The sequence below is a fragment of the Gasterosteus aculeatus genome, chromosome 13 (genome assembly GCF_964276395.1).
Source record: "Gasterosteus aculeatus chromosome 13, fGasAcu3.hap1.1, whole genome shotgun sequence".
Classification (NCBI taxonomy): Eukaryota; Metazoa; Chordata; class Actinopteri; order Perciformes; family Gasterosteidae; genus Gasterosteus; species Gasterosteus aculeatus.
In genome coordinates, this window is record NC_135701.1 from 6685440 (window position 1) to 6706453 (window position 21014).

A 21014-nucleotide genomic window follows, 5' to 3' on the forward strand; every position below is an offset into this window, starting at 1 on the left:
TTAACAAGATTTATCACGACACCTTCATACTTCATCATCTTTCAACTGTTTATCTGCTTTGAACTTACAGATAAGTCAACTTTTTGTTATTCATGTGTCTTTATCTGCGTGTCTAATGCGTATGCTACTGGGTTGCGGTGCACTGTATGTTTGCCTATTGTTTGTGCAAAAAAGAGTTAATAAAGTTTATTTAAAGAAAAACGCCGGGGCCCTTTTGTAAGGACCCACCAGTGTCTGACCATTTCCAAATGTATTTTATCAAAATTTACAACCGTTAATTAAAAAATATTACGAGCATTACACGCCTAATAGGTTCCAAAGCTACACATTTACTATTCGAAAAACAATACATATCCAAAACGTATCCAATTTATACATCATGTCTATTATTTTAATCAGGCATTCATTACGGGGCTCTAATTATCTATTCCCCTTCTTATATACAGTCCATGGTGGTCCCTCTGACAAGCAACCGTGGGATTAGCTAAACAGTGCAGAGATGTGTGTATCTCCTTGGTCACCTCTGAAAACACTCTCCCTTAACCCTTCCCACCTTTGAGACTGCGTTATACGAGCGCTGATTTGTATTAGGCCACCTCTGTCTTACGGAAACATGTTAACATCTGTTGCCTGGAGGAGAACTGGAAAACGAACTTGCCAAGCTAAGCTAACTTGATAGCCCGTTAGCAGGCTCGGCTCGACGACATAATAGGCTGCTGTGCTTCTGGGAACACGGTGTGCTCGTCCTGTTCGGATCAAGCCAGCGCGAATCCAGGAGACGTATCTGCGATCTTCAGAGCATATCTTGGTCGTTTTTCTTTCCGCCGGTTGCCGTTGTTGCGTGGCCGTCTGCCCTGAGCCCAGGATGGAGGGGCACTAGCTTACTTAGCCAGCCGCCGGTGTCTTTGCAGAGCACCGCTGTCATTGCTCTGCTAAAAATACACCTTGTCCCATGGACTTTGCGCCTCCAAAAGTGGTGGCCTAGTCCACATTGGACTTGCCCTCGGCTCCTCTGTTAGGCTTGCTCGGAGTCTGGCACTCTACATGGTCACCACACTGAGTTTAGGACTACTGGAAGAGCGAGTCGGACCCCGAGGCGGTGAGCACTGCTGGCCCGATCCAACGTTTCATCCCTCCGCCCCGGTGACCGGAGGAGTGCTGTCGTTGATCGGTGGCCGAATATCATTTTGGTCCAATGGCCTTGTTCGATCATAACTAGTTATATACACGAGCCTTGGTCCAGGCCAGGGCTGCAAGACCGGAGCTGTGTGAAGGTCAGAGAAAAACGCGTTGTGTCCGTCAACTGTGTGAGACCGGCGAGGCAGACTTCATCTGTCCAGAGCACAGCACCATGTCGGAGGATAACAACGCAGACAAGTTCATCAAGGTAACCCCAACCAAGTCTCATGTCCATCTTTGTGCCAGTAGGTAATGCAGTAATTGTAACTTTTGTAGTAGTGATCCATTTGTCTCGATTTCATAACCTTTGAACGAATGAATCAATTGATCGATGCTTGCTTGAAGCTGACTGAACCGTCACTTTGTGTTGTTGTTGTTTGGTTTGGTGTGTACAACATGGTTGTCATTGTTACTTCTGTCTGCTGAATCTTAATTGTCCTTTGCATTAATAATGATGCCAATGAAGGCTGCACAAGAAGGTACACTTGAATCTTTGTCATGACTTGGTGTAACACACAACATTCCTGTGCAGCTCCGATCAACCTTACGTGGTCACGGTCATATTTCCGTACAGCCCGGCTCTGGGATTTCCTCCAGGGCCCCGCTTCTCTCCCCGCTCAGGCATCTATAGAAGCAGTAAAATGTGATCTTCAGTGACCCCGGCCCCCTGCTGTCACAGTGTCAGAATGTACCTAATGCCGGGGCGACGGCGGTGGCATTGAGAAGTGAAACATACTTGGGAAGTTATCCCAGGATATTCATGGTGCTAAAACTGACAAACATGACTAACCTATTGATTAGAATACACTGAAATTGACCAAAAACCCGATTGCGACACTGCCAATCCGATCCATCAGGTCCAGCCGCCCCTCAGGCAATTTTGACTCAAATAAAAGCTCTAAGAAAACAGTCAGACTTGGCATCTGGACTCACGTCCATCATGGCTCAGCTTTGGTTACAGCGTTATTATTTAGGCGTACAAGTTTGATTCGCTGAGTCACTCTTCGTGTCACAAGCTTTGGTCTGTCACAAACATATTGGCTAGTGAGCCAGTTTTAGTCAGTGGGCTCAGGGCCGTCCGGTCCAATGGGGGAGAACCAGACTGACCGCTGAACTGAGAGGCTGTTTAGTGTAAGAAGAGGAAATGGTGTCGGGGTGGACGTGACTCAGGAGCAGCGGATGAGTCCAGATCAGGGCGGAGCTGCTGCGGCAGCAGTCTAGACGGGACACGTCAATATGTAATCCAAATGTGGACATTAATAACAATTCCCCCTAACTGGCTAGTTTGGTTCTTTTCAAAGCCGTATTTTTCCTTTTTGATGACACGACTTTAAGTCCTAGTATCCTCTCCTAGTTGACTTAAGGGCACACGGCTGTAGTTGGGGGATTGACTTTTTGCAGCTTGGACACGCCCACCTAAACCCGGAGGCACTTTGTCACCTGACCGACAGGCCAGAGAGAGTGAGGTAATGTCCTCAGGACACGTCCGCACTGCAGCTCAGCCATGTGCCTCTGCCACTTGCTTCATGGTTGCAGGTTTGGTACCACAAGCATCGTATTTGGGAGGAGAGTCGGCCAGGTGTGAGGATGTGTATCCCAAAGGTTTGAGTTCAAGATTCCCTCAACTTCCACCGACAACGCGTGGAGTTCTGTCTCCGCGAAGGGAGCGGCTTTCCATAGTGTGTGTGGGGGGGGGGGGTATGAAGGGTGGAAACGGGAGATAATCCGCTGATCTTGTTGACATGGCTGCCCACCAGGGTTAGAAAAAGAAAGAGGGAAATCTTCCTGGGGAGCAGGTGCTGGGGGGGCCCCGTGTTAATCTGAAATATAAGCCATGATAACAAAAATGTTCCTGAAAATGTTGCGTCTCTTTTTGGAGGGGGGTGGATTCGCTTTAGCCTTTCAGGAGTCGTATCCGACGTATGGCCGGTCCACAGCATCGTGCTCATATATTCACTTATGGAGCCATCCCAGAGCACCAGCAGCTCCTGTGGATCGGCGGCGTCGTTGCGCTCCATGAACGCAGAGCAGCTGTCGTGTTTTCAAAGGCTGGTTGTTTGGCCTCTGTGTGGTTTTACGTCTGCGCAGAGAGACCAAAGTAAATTACATATAAATGGAATCATCACGACGGACATTTTGTGTAGATAAGGGCGACGCACTTGATGAGTTCACAGGCATCACACGTCATGTCTGAGGTAACTGAGAACAGAGGCACCGAGGCAGCAAACACAGCCTCTCATTGAGCGAGAGCAGTTACACCTGAGGGGAGGTTCCTTTCCAGACAGGAGCGTTTGTTTTGTGCTTCCTGCCCCACAGGTGTGGTAATGTGATCTCGTCTTGGGGTCTGTTGCATAAAAGGTTGATTCTTATTTATTTATTTTCCGCACATCCAATTTAAGGCCTCCGTTTGTGGTTTCAGGAGACCTCCATTCTGGACGAGTACAACATCAACTGGACGCAGAAGTTGGGAGCCGGCATCAGTGGACCCGTCAGGTGAGTGCCAGAGTGTGTCGGAAGTACTTCCCTCCACGGTCTTCCGGCGTCGGATTGATGTTGAGCATATTGCATTGTGAATCCCAAGAAAGGATTAAAAAGAGTTGAATATGTATATATTGCCGCTGCGGGACAAACCCACAGTTGACTGCTGCTGCATTGTGTGGTTGTAGTCCGATCGGCTTCATGTCGGAGCAGATGTGGCGTATTTGCTAACTAAGCCAAAGTTGGTGACTTTCCCACACGTTGCTTGTGATTTTATTGCATCCGGTTCAATGTGGCATCATTTCAGCAGCAACGTCTGACTTTGACGCATTTTGAGTATTTAACATCAACATCAACATAACATCACATTACATTGAGTTCTGTGCTCGTACAACACATTTCTACGGGCCGCTCAATTATTTTGTCTGCCACTTCTGGAATATATATATGGATATATGGAATATATATCCATCCATCCATCGTCAAACCGCTTAGTCTGCACACAGGGTCGCGGGGGGAGTCCATCCCAGCCAACTTCGGGCGAGAGACGGGGTCCACCCAATCGCAGTGCCAACACAGAGACATACAACCATTCACACTCAGATTCATACAATTTAAAGTCCCCAATCAACCTGATCCCCCGAGCATGTCTTTGGACTGTGGGAGGAAGCCGGAGAACCCGGAGAGAACCCACGCAGACACGGGGAGAACATGCAGACTCCACACAGAAAGGCCACTGGGCGGAATCGAACCCAGGACCTTCTTGCTGTGAGGCGACAGTGCTAACCACCACGCCACCGTGCCGGAACAGAACTTTTAAATTGAAAATGCTACGTCAGACAGTGGAAATACAGAATATGTCTTCGTCCCTCCCTGACTATTTAAAACTACTAATTATTCAAACAGTAGACGGCGATCTGCCATGGTGATTTGTTACCCAGCGCAGCCAACGTTTCCTCTGCATTTGGCCGTCGTCCGATGGTAATTGTGTTTTCTGTTTGTAACATGTCGCTGCCGGAGGCTGAATGTGGAGACGTTTGGCAGCAGCGTTGTAGTCGCTGTGGGCTCATTTGGCTCAGACACAACCCGTCGCATCCTGGGCTTGAATCCATCCAACCTGACACATTTTGTAATGTGGGGACAGGAGAGAACCTGCTGGAGTTTGTTTTTCCTTAGGTTCTATTCTACGATTTGATCAAATGTTTGTCCAACCTGCTTTTGAGATCCATTCTCGTGGATCCATTAGGGGTCAACGATGCAACCCAGCAGTCAGCAGCGATGACCTTTACCTCATGAGGAACTGGTTTGAATCATGTGCTGCGTCTGAGGCACAGACTGAGGTAGTTGTCGGGCTGCGAAGCGAGACTTTCGTCCGTTACCAGAGCGGAGGGGCTGGAGATCGACACCGTCGGGTTCAAGCTGTTCGGCCTCCCCTGCTGATTCCAGCTCTGTGCGGTTTGTAGCGCGTGTCTGTATCCGTCTGTTATTTCTCCCCCTCACCTCTTTATCTCACAACCCCACCACCCAACTGTGTTATTCCTTAGGTAGGTGTTGCCTCCCAGGAAAGTGGACTTTGGCCGACGCTGAAATGTTTCTCGCAGCGATGCTTAAATATTGTAATCTGCGGTTGCCGGTGGAAGTGGATGTCTGAGGCCTTGCTGCTGTAGAGGGGAACGGGATGATGAGATTCTTGGATAGTGACGTGTTGATCGATGCAGCCCGTGTTTCATGTGTTCTGCTGGAATCAGACCGTCGTTACCAGGAGATAGTCATTGAACACATGGTCAACCTTGAATATGAAGAAGAGGAGGCTGGTGGTTCGTCTCTTCTTCCAAAGATGTAGACGAGATTCTCATGTTCCAAAACATGGTGGGGTGTTTACAAAATATTGTGCTTATCTCTACGTGGTCAGCTGCTTTCTTGACTGCGTCTTTGTGTCAGGCCAAATTTAACTTCATCAAATATAATTCATCTTTTTCTGTGCTGCAACCATGCCGATTATATAAGCTAATATCGGCCGATTTTAGCTCTAGTTCAGATTCGCAGAAATGAGATCCCTCCGTGTGGAACTCTGGCTTCAACAGGGACCTGAAACAAGCTGCTGCACAATAAACGAGATACGCTCGGACGACTAAATGTGTGTGTGTTTTTTGTGCTGCGTTAATAACATTGGCTTGATTTGATGATGTTTCTTTGTCCTCAACAAGAGTGGTGGCTAAATGCCCGGCTGGGTACTTTCTAGTGATTGAGATTCAACAGATGAGGATTCAGAACGCAGAACTCCGACATCCGTAACAAACTCCAGGAAAATACTACCGATGCCGTGCATGGTCTCATCCGTCGCACAGGTGGCGTTATCCTGCTGGCCGAGATGTTTGTTGACTCTTGTCTTTTGTTTTCTTTCTCCCCCTGTTGTAGAGTTTGTGTGAAGAAGTCCTCTCAGGAGCGCTTGGCCCTGAAGATCCTCATTGATCGGCCCAAGGCCAGGAACGAGGTCAGAGTCGCTGTGTCTGATTAAGGCCGGTTCCGTTTGTTCCGTCTGCCTGCCTCTTATCAGTCTCCATTAATTCCCGTCTGCCTTTTCCGGGTCGATCCGTCTCCTGTGCCTGAATGCTGAACCTGTTTGTTTGTAACGCCGTCTTCCTGCGGTGAACGCGGCCCCTCCGTGTCATTAGAGGGCTTCTGTTTTGATCCAACGGCTTACACAACAGCTGAGCAGTGACACGCGCCGCCAAAACAAGCAGCCTCACACAAACGCCCACAATTACTGCTCGACAATGTCGTGTTCAGCGCCATCTTTTCTTCTAACCTTACCTCCATGCTTTCTTTTTAATTTACGTTGCCACAATTATTCAGTCTACATGTTTTTCTAAAGTCTCAATCTGTCACTTTCTTCTTATTCTGATAACTTGAATCATAGCGTGCCGTTAGTTGGAAGGAGCCTCTCTATTGGTTGCTGAATAATTTGTTATATTTGAGTTGTAATCTACTGAAGCAGATTCTGCATTCAAACGCAATCTGTGGGCCACGGTAAAAGATACCGTTATTGATCCCTTTCTAGGCGAGCGGTACTGACCAATCGGCTTTGAGCAGGCTTTGCTCGAGCAGTCCGTGTGGGGAGCTGAAGAAATCCCGCCGCCCGTCTGACAGTGTTTTGGTTCAAGCTTGTGACACAATGCCTCAATGAGCAGCGCGCAGGTCTCTGCTTGGAGATCCGCTCGGCGCTGAACAGCAGTTTTGTTCAACGCATTTCTGTTCTGGTTGTCGTGGCACACCGCTCCTCTGTTCATTTGTTTATTTATCACCTTCAGTTTCCAGGTGGTCACCCTGCTCTCACTAACTCCCACACAGTAGATTACAGCGCGGTGTGTTTGATTCCCTCAGGTGCGTCTCCATATGATGTGTGCCAACCACCCAAATATAGTGCAAATCCTGGAGGTTTATGCCAACAGCGTCCAGTTCCCACATGAGTCCAGCCCGAGGTACTGTGTGTGTGTGTGTGTGTGTGTGTGTGTGTGTGTGTGTGTGTGTGTGTGTGTGTGTGTGTGAGAGAGAGAGTTCTTTGGAATGTCCTCTCGTTCGCTCTTCCTGACGCAGCCACGCCGCCTCTCCCCGTTTCAGAGCGCGACTCCTGATCGTTATGGAAATGATGGAGGGTGGCGAGCTGTTCCACAGGATCAGTCAGCACAGGCACTTCACTGAAAAGATGGCCAGCCAGGTCACAAAACAGGCGAGTGAAGACACACACGGGGTGTTTTTTCGTCCTCCCTGAATGAAATGTCCTCGATCAGTCTTCGCCCACCGGTGTTTGTCGGCGGGTTTGTTTGTGAGAATCACTGACGGCCTCCACATGTCACACGCAGCCTCACTGCTTAGATACACAACACACACACACTCACCAGCTCAAATGAAGTGTGTTTGAAATGTTTCTTTGGACATACACGCGCGCGCACACACACAGACGGGAGTGGTGTCTCAGTCTGATGTCTCTGCCCCCTGTAGATCAGTCAAGCCTTGGAACATTGTCACTCCCTGAATATTGCACATCGCGACCTGAAGCCAGAGAACCTGCTCTTTAAGGACAATTCTCTGGTAAGTTGCTCAAGCTGTGGACAGAAATACTTTAAATTCACCCCAACTGTTGCTTTTGATACAAAGGAAATTCAACTCCGCTGGACTGTAACGCTGCAGCTTTAGTTTTTGAGACCCTGCAAAGAGGAGATCTGTCTCGACTATTTGCATTTAGTCCTAGTCTACAAGATCAGCCCTGCAAAGAGTCCATGGAACGCAAATGTAAAGTGAAGCTCCAGCCAGAGATCTGTCACCATGTTCATCTTTGATGCTGTTTTTTCCACAGGATGCACCTGTGAAGTTGTGCGACTTTGGCTTTGCCAAAATTGACCAAGGGGACTTGATGACCCCTCAGTTCACTCCCTACTACGTAGCACCTCAGGTAAGAAGGGAATAGCAGTCTCACTCGTCAAATGCACGCGCGCACACACACCCACACACAGACAGATGGTGACATCTTAGATGGGGATGAAAGCTGAAGCACATTTCACAATTTCCTTCTGCTCTTGTTTCTGTTCAGGTACTTGAGGCTCAAAGAAGACACCAAAAAGAAAAGTCTGGAATTATACCCACTTCCCCTACTCCTTATACCTATAACAAGGTGAGACCCAAACTATGCATTTCGGTGGCGAGTATTTCTTAAAATGAACCCTAATCTAACTTGCAGATTCCAATCTGTGGGTGGAGAGCACGGGGAACGTGGGGTATAATCCTGCTTCACACATTAACAGTAAATCCATCAAATTCGGCATGTCGCTGAAATCCAAGTTGCGTCCAGGCTTTTGACGCGCGGTTTTCATCCCTTTGCCCACATTCTTCTGGGGATTTGGGCTCCTGCCGAGGACGTCACGCTTTAAACGAATGCTTCTCTTCCACAACTCGTTCTGCAGAGCTGTGACTTGTGGTCTCTCGGCGTGATCATCTACGTGATGCTGTGCGGCTACCCCCCCTTCTACTCCAAGCACCACAGCCGCACCATCCCAAAGGACATGCGGAAGAAAATCATGACGGGCAGCTTTGACTTCCCTGAAGATGAGTGGAGCCAGATCTCCGAGATGGCCAAGGACATCGTACGCAAGTGAGTCATTCTGTCCCTCGCTCCCTCTGCGTCTGGTTATCTCATCTCGCTGTAGTCGCAGAACAAAGCATTTTTCGCTCGTCATCCGAGTGACCTTTTTTTGGTCCGCAACGCTTCCCGTCCCCGCCTGCCCCCTGCAGGCTGCTGAAGGTGAAGCCCGAGGAGAGGCTCACTATTGAGGGAGTCTTGGCTCACCCGTGGCTTAACTGCACCGAGGCCCTCGACAACGTGCTGCCCTCCGCCCAGATGATGATGGACAAGGTGAGTGGGAAGCCAAAGCCATTCTTGACAGGGCTGAAAGTTGGTCGGAGTACCAGCGTCCTCGTCTTCCCTCCAGGCGGTAGTCGCTGGTATCCAGCAGGCGCATGCGGAGCAGCTGGCCAACATGAGGATTCAAGATCTGAACGTCAGCCTGAAGCCTTTAAACTCTGTAAACAACCCAATCCTCAGGAAGCGCAAACTACTCGGGTACCAGTCATTTTTGTCATTTTTTAATTGTTTTAAGAAATAAACTGTAATCATATTGCTAAACTTTAGCAGTTTATTTCAGTGTTTGAAGTTGAGCTACGTCACGCTAGATTGCACTGATAAGATAGCTGCTAAAGCTGAAACCAAAATCTCATTCTCTTCTTGAACTTTTCTTTTAATTGATGTTGAGACTGATGTTGTGATGTCCATGTTGCAGCCCCAAGCCCAGTGACGGTTTCTTCATCCACGACCCAGAGATCGGAGGTGAAGACCACAACGTCGCGCTGGAGAAGTTACGAGACGTCATTGCACAGTGTATACTACCACAAGCTGGTCAGTAAACACAACGCCGTCATTAACAAGGCCGAAAGGATCATGCAACCAGCATTCTGCTGTATATATATGAATACTTGTGCACTGTTTGGATTGCATATCAGTATTTACTGGTATAGTTACCTGCGATACATTACACCGCCGACGCCATATCTACATTTAAGTGGACAAATTTGTGTTCAACTAAGGAATCTCTAAGCTGGAGATGAAAACGGGATAATGATTGTCCTTAACTTAACGTTTGCTATGTAACCCACTTTAGCGTAAGGAAGACCATAGGCATAGGTGTGCTATGCCATGTCAATGATGACCTCTAGTCTCGCGTCAAAATTTTGATAAAATTACATACATCTCCCATCCTTAATGTATGCTAAATAAATCTTGATGACCGGCCCCAACATTGCCAATGTTAAATAGCGCAGAGAGAGCGAGCCGCCTCTGGAGTGACTGTTTGTGTTTGTCCAGGAGAAAACGAGGACGAGAAGCTGAATGAAGTGATGTATGAAGCCTGGAGGTTCAACAGAGACTGTAAACACCTGAGAGACGGCCTGCAGGGGCTCAGCTGGGACGGTCGGTACCATTTCACCACGACTACAGCAGGCCATGTTCTTATCGCTTCAACCACTAAAAGCAAAGCAGCTGTTGAGACGCCTTGTTGATCCAATTCACCGGCTGTTTTCTTTCTTTGTTAATTCATCTGGCATTAGCGCATGAATATGTTTGTAAGAAGTATTTGTTTAGCTGTAATGACCATCCAAAGCTTATGTCATTACCAGCTGCCTCACCGCCAACTTTCTCATTGCAGGACGATCCTTCTCCGATAAAGTCGACCGCTTGAAGTTGGCTGAAATAGTGAAACAAGCTATCGAAGAAAAGACGAATCTCCAGGAGTCTCATTAGCAAACTGATTTTATATATTGTTTAATATGACCCTTTTTAACCCATATCTGTAAAGAGGCTTTTTTATGTAAAATAATGCCGTAATTCTTTTATTTCTTTTCTTTTTCATAAATTCACTTGCAAGACCTATTGTACAGCTGTAGATATATTTCAAATCCTTCGTACTATGATTTTTTTGTAAATGGAAACTTGCAAAGAACATTGAAAAACTATATTTTCATTTTTGCAAAAAAAAATAGAAAAGAGAAAAATCAGTTAAAAGAAATGTATTTTCTGGGAGGGAATTTTTATTAGCTGATTGTCCAACTAGCTGATTGTCCAGGGTGTCACATGTTTTACCCCAATTATTTCCTTTTATTCTGTTCCATTTTTTTTTTCTTTTTTTTTTAACCACCCTAAGACTAATTTAATTTATTTAAACAAAGAGTTCCATTATTTTATACCTCACTTGTAGCCCGTCAGTGGGCTCTAAAGTCGAGACAAGCCGTCCTTGTTTGTTCTTCCACACGCTGTGATTCTGAACCTGCGGGCTGTAAAGGATCTTAGTCTTTGTTTTTGTGTGACCTTTTTGTTGTGTAGAGGTCACGGCAGACTGGAAATGCAGGTGTCCCAAATAGACAAGTCGCAGCCCCAAATGAACCTCGTCATTGTTGAAGCTTGTAACAGACGGCATTAGAGAGATCACGGCAGCCTGAAGAGGCACGTTAACATCCATGTGTTTTCACTAAGAAGTTAATTATTTCATATAAAGGCTTTTTTTCACATTTCTGATGGGATTCTGAGCGCTCTCCGGTTCAGTCTTCTGCTAAGGTCGTTCAGCTGTGAAACGCAACCCGCGCTGCTTTGACTTGAAGTCGTATTTACTGGAATTCAGACCGGAGCCCGTTAGCACTTGAGCCATTTCGAAGGAAGACTGCTTGCTACTTGAGCCAACGGAAACAAACACAGCCTCATTCAACAGGTTGCATTCTGATATAACCTGCAGTGCTTCTGACTGTGCAATAACCTAATTAATGTGTTCCTAGTGTGTGTGTGCATGTACTTGGTAGTGAGATATCATCTATCAGTCCATCAGTATTACAGTCTTCATTTCAATGGTCTGAATACCAGCAAATACTCCTCATCTTCCCTTCACGCCGCCTCCTTTAGTTGTAAATAATGTGTCATTGGTTATCCAGCACGTTACCACTGCTCTAGTGCTCCAGTCTGATTTTGTTTCTTCAAAGACTGGTTGAAAGACGAAACTCTTCTTCAGTGCCTCTTCAATACATTTGAGCGTTTCCTTTGAAAATCATCAGAATCTATGAATTTCCCCTTTTTAAATGAGTTTTTTTTATAAAGGAACTTTATGAAAAAAAATTATTATTTTTTCCCTTAATGAAAACATGTTTACTCTGAGTCTTCAAACGTTGGAGCAATATCTCGTTGCTGCTCAGTAAAAAACGTACAATTGTAAACTGAATAATCTTTTGTTTTGAATGTTAAGAAATGTCTTTCTAGTTACACTAAAAACATGAATAGAACCTATAATTATCGGTAATCTGCATTATCACATAGCCACACATCAACAGCTATCTTACCCATAAGTTACTGGTCTGATGATATGAAGCTGGCCTTATTCACACAATCTATCGGCCATGAAGGAAGAAAAAAAACCTTCAATTATTTATGTTTGGCCTAAAAACTGAGGGATGATTATAATTTGCGGTGCATGTTTTTCATACAGCTCCCTTCAAGTCTTAAACGGCCCGTGTTTAAAAAGGCCTTATTACGTGAACACGTTTTACGCTCAGATGTGCCTTCTCGGTCGGCTGGCATCTTCATTCCTAACTGCTTTTATCAGAGAAGCTGAATTACAGGATGAAGAGGTCAGAAGTGAGATATCAGTATTTGTCCTTTTGGCTGTGATTTGCTTGTTTTCATGTTATGAAATGAAGGCTTTCTGTCCACAAACAATCAAAGCCTACTGGTTTGACAACATTGTGTTGAAATTAATATAGTTATCTGGCATAAGTACTCATTAGAAATAAGTGTCTTTTTACCCTTTATTCGACTACTCATACATTAGGGGATTTTTAGAAAACGTATAGCCTGTAAGCAGCAGCAGGTTAGCTCGGCTTCACGGGAGACTGGAAACAATTGGCCTGGTAACAAAGTGCGGCCTCCGGCTTCTCGACATCACGGTAATCAACACGTGATGAAAAGTTGTTTGCTTTTCTTCTCCTAAATGCTGTTGATTTGTAAAATCAATGCAACCAATTGGTCCTACCTGGGTCACGGTGCCAGTCCGACCATTAACTCTTCTGGTTTTTGGAGTAACACAAATATTCAAATATAATCAGCATATTTGTCAAAATGTCAAACTTTTGCTCCATTGTGTGCGGCCTTAAAATTAGTTCAAAATCACAGTATTGCAAAATCCGCGGCGCTCTTTACTAATACTTTGTTTTTTTTGTTTAACTTTGACCACGTCTGTGTGAGAATGTGACACTGCAGTGAATTGTGTATGAATGTCTTCTGTGTTTGTGTGTCTCAGTCCTACCTTCTACTGGAGGCCTATAAATGAATCCAAACTGCTTCCTTTAAATCTCCTGCTGCACCTACAAATAACCGAGTCCGTTGCTGAAGCGCAGCGTATTTATTAGCATTTCTTACCAAGTCGAGCCATAAATCCTGATACTGCAAACAAAGGAAAACCCCTGGGGAAAGTCTGCTGCTCGGTCTGCCTCGGCCGTCCCAAATAAATCCCAGAGCGGCGGTTTGTTTAGAAGACACTACCTCCCTCCTCACGTCCTCTTGTTGAGTCGATGCTGCTGCAGGATCCCCTCAGTCTGTCTTTCAGCTGCAGACACATTTCACTAGATTGCAGGGTTTTTTTATACCAGGAAAGACTGCTGGTTCCCGATGTGAGCGCTGACTGCGGATAAATGAATGCGTTCTTTCTTGGGGTGTAAGATACCAGCACCCCGAAAAGGACCCGGAAGGCAGTTGAATGGTTTGTTGGGACTAGTCTTGAAAAATACCTGTTGCTTCTGTTCCCTCTGTGTAAGTGTAGAGAGGTGGGTTTTGTATCTTTTTGTTTTTTAGCCGTTCCTGTGTAAGTTAAGTGAGGAAATGTTTAGGAGTGAAGGTCCTTCTCTGCTTGAGCAACCCGTCTGTTCTCTCTGGCCTGGCAGTCATGTAGCATGCACCTGAATCCCTCAGAGACGTGTTCGATTTCTGTCTTCACAGCCAACTCTTTTGCCCTTTCTTGCCTTTCTTTGGAACATCATCAACATGCTGACTTTGTAATAAAGGAATTCTTTGACTTTTGAACGGACTTAAATGCTTTACACTGTGTTTTGGGATTCATTATTTTCTGCATTTTGCTATATCTTCAGATATCAATTGAACCTGTAAGTCCCGCCCTCCCAATTAGCGTAATTGCCGAGGTATTTTAGTCACATTCATCCTCCAGACCACGGGAAGAAACTAAACTAATTCAAATCAATTAAACTTGTCTCCATTTGACAGCTTTGAGTGATTTACTATAATCTCTAGAAAAATCTTGACACATTTCATTTCTTTAGTATCTTTACATTTTTTTTAGTTTCTCACAGCGTGTGTGTGTTTACTATAATCGGTCATAAATTAAATATCTTCTCGACATGACATTAAGTTAAAAATATTTTATTGTAGATTAAAGAGCAGATAGGAATCTAGAAGAAAAAAAAATATTTTAAGTAATTCATAACCTCAAGACAAAAGCAGGATCACATTGACAGATAACAGAAGACACTCTTTGTCACAGTTAAGGCACTTAAACATATATCTATATCTGGGTATAGACATTTTATATATATTAAATGTTTGGGAGAGAAGCAAAGAAAACGCTCCCAGAATGGAAAAAACACCATCAAAAGATTAAAAGAAGAGTTACCTAAAGTCTGTTTTACAGGGGTTGAATTGCAGGTGTTATAACCGATCCAAACATGTGATATGCAGGTGACTTTCATGACGTGATGGAGGGGAAGGCGTGTTTCAAGCAGGTTACCACACAAGAACATCTCATTGGGTTTAAAAGAAGAAATATTAAGGTTAAATGCAAACGTTGCGTTGCCTCCCAGATGTACAGTTACATTTTTGATAGCAAGCTGTAAGAGATCAGGCATTTACAATTCCTTTAGGGGGATTCTGTGGTTCAGTGATTCAGGTGGAGCATTCAAACTTAACTAGACACAAACCAGACCAATCTTTTAATCTGCGCTGGCACTTTAATGCCCAGTGGAAATGGGTTAAACACACAATATGCATGTCTGGAATGTGTTCTTAGTGCTTTGCCGCTTTCTCCATGACAACATCACAGATAAATCCATGGTAGGTTCTGAAACGCCTCACTTCAAAGCGGACAATGCGGTGATGCTGAGGTGTTTGCACAAAATAATGGAACTAAAATGCAGTTACAGTTTAAAAGGGAGCAGCAAATCCATTTTTGGTCTGTAATAAATCTCTCTAAACTCCACGACCCCCTCCCCAAAAAATAATGGAATACAGTGAAGATGTTTTGACCCGGCCAGCTCAGTCCGAGTCCTCATCATCCAAATACTCTTCAGCGTTGCTGTGTAAGCGCGTGGTGTCTGAGACAAGAGAAATGGACAATTAATGACAGGAATATTGCAATAGTGTGTGTGTGTGTGTGTGTGTGTGTGTGCGCGCTGCGATGGTGCCCCCTTGGGCAGCTGTACTCACTGCCTGCCTGCTTCTTTTTGAGAAGTGAAGCACACATTGGGTTGGTGGACATCTCCAGGGCCAGTTTATTCTCGTTGTTCCTGACGTCCGTCCTCGCATCTGAAACAAGCACATTCACGCTAAAAAAAAAAGCCCACAAACTACACGCAGAAAGAGACGGAGGTAAAACTGCGTGCCGGTCAGAGTCAGCTGGCTTTCTATTTGGAACCACACTTTTATGGTTTGACACACGCCTTTATGGACCTCTGTGCCTACATTCCACCTGCTCGCTTTCAATATCTATTTAAATAAAGAATATGACCTGCTTGCCATTTTTTTTTCCCTTCATAAAAGCAAATACAAGACAAATACTGGACACTCACCCTTGTTCAGCAACATTTCCACAATGTCAGAGTAACCCTTCCAGGCAGCAGCGTGCAGAGCGGTGTCGCCAAGTTTATTCTGAAACACAAAGCATCAACATCACCGCTCTCTTAATGTCACAGCTCCTGATTCACTTTTACTTTACTTTATCGCAAACCACAGTGGGCCCATATAGACTTGTAAGCTACTTCTTGCAGCTTTCATGGACCCAATTTTCTAGAACATTTATAGAATATTTTAAATATCTACAATTGGCAAGAAGTTATTGGAACCTATTTTTCAGATATGTAATTCTTCAAGCAGGATGATTGTGTCCCCCTCTTGTCCTCATGGGGACACATAGGGGACGTGACCAAACACAAGGTTCAATCATAAAATCACCCTTTCAGTAACATGGATAGCTCCAATCGACCCGGCAAAACACGTTAGAAAGTAGATCAGTTCACGTTCCTTCCTGGTTCCATCAATGTTTGCAAAATGATTCTCATGCTGCATTGATTATCTTAGATTAAGCCCATTAAATATATCTATGCTATAGGGTCTATTGATCGAGTAGAATGAATATGCGGAGGAAAATACATTTGGTCGAGTTCCTAAAAAGACATTTGCGGTTTTAGACGTGTCCCCATTCTGCAAATCTTGCAATAAGGGACACGCTGGGTACATTTAGGTAACAGCAGCTCAATGCTTTGATGCATTAGTTTGATCTACATTCAGGCCTCAGTGCGTTTTCAAACTCTACCTACCTGCTGGTTGAGCTCCACGTTGGTTTGGCTCAGCAGCACCTCCACCACTTCTGATACAGAAAAGAAAAAAGGGAACTTTGAGCAACTGATTTGCTGAAGAGTTTATGTATTACAAAACAATCATGTGGGAACACTGGAGGAACACACGATAACTGGAACCGTTTCATAGACAAAGTTCCTGTTTTCATGTACTGTGTTTCAATGTGTAGAACTGCACACAATCTGTCAGTCCATCACCGCTGCCAGTGTGAAGGGTTCATCATAAGGAAAGAGTAAATGCTAACGCGTTTTTAACGCCGGTCTGTTACCTTTGTGTCCCCCGTGACACGCCCAGTAGAGCGGCGTGTTTCCCGCTTTATCGAGCCCATTGATTCCAACCTTGTTCTCCACACATTCCCTCAGCCAGCTCAGATTGCCTGTTCAAATAAACCAATGTGAGCACACAAGGGGTTAAACTGAGAAGGGCACTAATAATAGAAATAGTGCAACAGCTCTTCAGCAAGGAAAGACAAAAAAAGGTCAATGTTTTTTTTCTTCCTCAACGAATAAAAAAAGGTCACACATAAAATACAATAATAAAAACACTTGTGGATGGTCGCCACACCTCGTTTGGCTGCTTCGTGCATTGGATTGTCGATGGACTCCGCCTGTTCAGCCACTAAAAAGACAAGACAGTCCAGCGTTATCTGAAACTCACTGTCAGGATTCTAAAGTGTGTCCGTTGCTTACTCACCATAGTTACTTGGAATGAGTCCCGTCCTTCCTCGGCACGTCCCCTTCCACCAGTTACTGTCAGTCTGGGGATAATAATAATAATGTAGAAATTGAAGGGAAATAGTAGTGCAATAAAGAGGGAGGGAAAGGGAGACTTTTTAAAAACTGAAGGGTGGAAACAAAAAGGGAGACATAAAATGCAAAGACTGCAACTGAGCTTTCAAAAAAAAGGGGAAGAAAAAGTGCAAATTAAGGTAAAAACTGATGGGACACCGAGAGGGAGACAATTGTTGAGGCTTTACTTACTGTGTCAGAGATATACAGAAAGTCTCCTTCCTCAAAGAACAGCTCGTCTGGCTGTAATACAAAAATAAGAATGTGACTGTATTAATCAGCCAGTTTTATGCCATCGACGGATTAGACGGATTCTGCATTTCATCCGCTTTTCACCCTTGTTGTTAATGACGAATGCTTTGAATGTGGTTAAATCTAAAACTAAAAAAAGGAATTAGTGACACAGTTTAGCGGCCAGGTTATTTTTATTTTCCTTTAAGTGCTTCTATGGCATTTTTTTGATAATGAATTAATTATTTGATTAGTCATTCATTATTTTCATCTTCTTAATCATGAAGGAACAGCTTCACTTTGTTTTTAGATTTCATAGCTAACTTGAGATCTTATGGTTTTGGGCTGTTGGACAAATGAGCAGCTTGTAGAAATACTCTGAGAAACAGACATTTTTCATATACATTTTGAGAATAAATATTTTGATAAGATAGGCAGTACGTTTTTGGCGTTGTTGGGCAAAATGTAAATGATAATCTTCAACGTATTTGTAATATTTCAATGTAAACAGACACACTGGTTTGAGGCTCTCCGCCGTGATATTTAGGCCACAGTTAGCAGAAGGCTAAAAATATTAGCAGGATTTCCTCTCTGTGAAATGACCTGTTATTTTATGTGGACATTAAAGTCTATTCAAGTCCCCGTTTATTCAGACTCTTTCTGGCTTTTATTCTGCACGGGATTTGGGATGCTGCCATGGCGGAGTTAACGTGATTCACATATTGGAATCATGGAATGTCTAATGAATAGATATTGAAAATAAAACTAATGGTTTTTCGACAATCAATCAAATATTAGGAAACAATCCACCTAAACGAACAGAGATCTCTTACCGTTCTGGGGTCAAAGGTGAATAGCGCTCGGAACACCTTGACTTGGCCTAGTTGAGACAAAACAGATTTCACATTAGTTTAAATATTTGCATGGTTGCAGAACGTCAACCTCATTCAAAATACTAGTACAAATATAATATACAAATATGATAGAGAAAGCGAGGTGACACTACACCTTCTACCACTCAACAGTAGTTTTTCCCCCCTGATGGCCGATTGAAAGAAAATACATCTTTCACATTGGCCTCACCTTTCAGAAGAAGCGCTCGCCGCCTGAACATCACCGGCAGTCACCTGACCTAAGAGCCCCCAGCATGTGACTGAGCATTGCAACCTGCACTCAGATACACCGCTCCTCATGTCTGCCCTCGAGCCCTTTCCCCTTCCACCTCAACTACACTGCACCTGCCAACAACACACATTTTTGTGCGCACAGCGGGGACAGAAACGCGTAGCTGGGGCTTGCGTGCAGCCTGGAGGTTTCTGCAGGAGATGTTAGCTCTGCTGCTGGAAAAGATACCGGAGGGAATGTGGCAGCTGAACCCGTTCTGGCCGCTGAAGGCTGGTAGATGCCGATTGGTTGAGCTGACGGGGGTTTACCGTAGGAGAGCCGTGCCCTCCCCTCTACCCCCTCTCTCTTCTCTGCTGTTTGCTAGGCTTTCTGTTTAGCTTGCACACTGTCTCAGTGTCTGCAAAGGAGCGAGGCTGCACAGGCCCACTCTGTTCGGCACCAGCCGCCACGTCTGCTCTGCAGGCCCGGTCACGTCCCCGGAAACACACCGGAGGCCTGTGCCGACTAGTCCGCCTCGTGTCTGGATTTTAAAGCCTGAGACTCGTACAAAGACTGTCTAGTTGAAAAAATACAGAGAGAAAAAAAAATGTCCTCAGAGTGAGCAAAACAGTCAGTATATTTTATTTTGCATGTGGACTTTTGATGATTTCCAGCTGTGTTATTTCACCGAAAGAGCAACTCCGACAGTCTGGTATCTCCCATTCCTTCACAAAGCCCAACACAAGAACCCCAAAACCTCAAAAGCTTCCAAAAATACGACACCAAGAGTCATTTGCGCAGACACAGTAACATGCTGCCCCAGAGAATACACACAGATCTCAGAAAGAGGAATGTAGAGTTGCCCTCTACATTCCTCTTTCTCTCCAAAAGTATTCCTCTTCACACGTTAGAGAACAGAAAACACACAAGCCTGTTAGAGGACATTGTTCAGGGAGTTTAGTTTACCACTAAAGAAAGAGATCATGGGACATAAACTGAAGATCCCTTCAAGTACGCGCTACATTATGAATTCCATATTTTGCTTTGCCTCCTCAAAGTGTCCAACAAGCTGAGAGAACAGAGAGGACAACTATTTCAGAAGCGCCCAAAACCTGCACATCACGGCGTGAGAATATCTCCTGCAAGATGCTCACGATCCAGTGAAGATCCATCAGCCACACCACCAGCCGTGACCCCTGTGAGGGGTTAACGGAAGACACCAACCAGCCGCCCGTCGAGACGGACGCGGGACAGACGATCTCACCTGCCGCCACCGCGGCCAGCATGAGCGATAACGCCGCCTGTACGTCCATCCGTCGATGGAGGCGCGTGCGCTTTGTTTTCACTGCGTGGGCCTCGGCCGAGGCCTGAAAAACCGTACAGATGTCTGCAGAAATTTACTGCACAGCGTGCGTTTCCATAGATTCTCAGAGCTACTCTCAGACACCAGCTGAAATCGCCCCTGCGATGAATCCAAGTTGGTGATAACTGAAAACTGTTTATTGAACTTTGTGCTTTATCATTCACGTATTTTGTCTCATCTCATTCCAGTCAGTGTCAGTAAAGGCAAACTAAATATCCACGTTGAGAAAGATCGGTATACGTTTGTCAACGGGAACAACCAGCCAACCGAAAAACCGAGCGCATGTTTTTACACCAGATGTGAAGATGAAATTATTTTCTAATGTTAGCCTTTCAATTTTGCCATGACACCTGGTTGCGCAGAAACAACCTGCAGGGTTTCCTCCCCAAAATGAAGGTGTCTTGCCTTCCCATCTAAAGTCATGTGCACGCACATTAAATGTGCTTTTGAGCGAACCAGCAGTCATACACTCATTTCTAGGATGGAGCCACCGGCACACTGGGCCATGAAGGAAGTGACGCTGCTGTCACCGAGCATGGTGACTCCTTGTCACCTCCTAACCTACAGCACGAAGCCACTCAATGAGCGCACTGTTCTAGCGTGTGTGATGGAAATAGGGAAGTCACACGGGCCCGCTGCGAAGAGTTAGATCCCCCTATCGATCGTCCCTGGAGGCCGTTGATCCACCGTGCTGGTCCTCTCTGCAACGACGCGTGTTTAACGTTACATTCATCGGGAGTATAAGGAGGAGCCCCCCCGCTGAGAGTGTAACAGAAACGACACAAAGGAGCATTTCCTCCTCACCGCCCGCCCCATTAGGCTCACACCGCCAACAAGGTGTGCGGAGTCCTCGCGGGGAGCCTCGGCGCAACTTTGCTCAAACATTTCAGCGGCAAACCTTCTGCTCTTACCTGGTTTGGCCGGCTTCGGAGGTGGCTTCGACATTTGCGAGGCTCGACAGGTGAACAAACGAAACCCGCGGTACGGTTTCTGTCTGACACAAACGTCGCTGGTGTGAAAACCTTTTGCCGTCTCTGCCAATGAGGAAGTGCGTGCAGCGCTGCGGGCTGGGCGGAAAGGCCGTGGTGCGCATGCGCACATGCGAAGCTTGTGATATGTGTCAATATATGGGCCAATTAACACG

General features: G+C 45.4%; 2 protein-coding genes across 3 annotated transcripts; one reads left to right on the plus strand and one right to left on the minus strand.

Annotated features, from left to right (window-relative positions):
* The first annotated feature begins 320 nt into the window (after positions 1-320).
* Positions 321-13822, plus strand: mapkapk5 (MAPK activated protein kinase 5). Of its 2 annotated transcripts, XM_040195305.2 has the most exons (14): positions 321-1387; positions 3599-3672; positions 6076-6151; positions 7042-7139; positions 7279-7387; positions 7660-7749; positions 8015-8110; positions 8249-8329; positions 8619-8806; positions 8947-9067; positions 9144-9274; positions 9492-9607; positions 10073-10177; positions 10413-13822. In XM_040195305.2, exons 1-14 carry the CDS (start codon positions 1352-1354, stop codon positions 10505-10507), a joined length of 1416 nt encoding a protein of 471 aa, XP_040051239.1. In that variant the 5' UTR covers positions 321-1351; the 3' UTR covers positions 10508-13822. The 2 variants fall into 2 exon arrangements, with proteins under 2 accessions (XP_040051239.1, XP_077943294.1); XM_078087168.1 differs by lacking the exon at positions 6076-6151 and having other exon boundaries at positions 437-1387.
* Positions 13823-14160: 338 nt separating this feature from the next.
* Positions 14161-20964, minus strand: ostf1 (osteoclast stimulating factor 1). The gene is made up of 10 exons (XM_040195306.2): positions 20782-20964; positions 18237-18283; positions 17365-17415; positions 17078-17141; positions 16949-17002; positions 16653-16760; positions 16345-16394; positions 15598-15676; positions 15236-15334; positions 14161-15123 (listed from the first exon to the last, which is right to left on the minus strand). Exons 1-10 carry the CDS (start codon positions 20813-20815, stop codon positions 15065-15067), a joined length of 645 nt encoding a protein of 214 aa, XP_040051240.1. The 5' UTR covers positions 20816-20964; the 3' UTR covers positions 14161-15064.
* Between the last annotated feature and the right edge of the window lie 50 nt (positions 20965-21014).

What these genes read in the sequence shown, in the direction of transcription:
- mapkapk5 (XM_040195305.2), top strand. Translation starts at nt 1,352, where the DNA reads ATGTCGGAGGATAACAACGCAGACAAGTTCATCAAG. An exon ending in GGCCCAAGGCCAGGAACGAG is followed by an intron (nt 6,152 to 7,041) that starts GTCAGAGTCGCT and finishes TGATTCCCTCAG; the next exon opens with GTGCGTCTCCATATGATGTG. An exon ending in GCCAAGGACATCGTACGCAA is followed by an intron (nt 8,807 to 8,946) that starts GTGAGTCATTCT and finishes TGCCCCCTGCAG; the next exon opens with GCTGCTGAAGGTGAAGCCCG.
- ostf1 (XM_040195306.2), bottom strand. Translation starts at nt 20,815, where the DNA reads ATGTCGAAGCCACCTCCGAAGCCGGCCAAACCAG. An exon ending in ACGTGGAGCTCAACCAGCAG is followed by an intron (nt 15,677 to 16,344) that starts GTAGGTAGAGTT and finishes TTTGTGTTTCAG; the next exon opens with AATAAACTTGGCGACACCGC. An exon ending in CAAAAAGAAGCAGGCAGGCA is followed by an intron (nt 15,124 to 15,235) that starts GTGAGTACAGCT and finishes CTCTTGTCTCAG; the next exon opens with ACACCACGCGCTTACACAGC.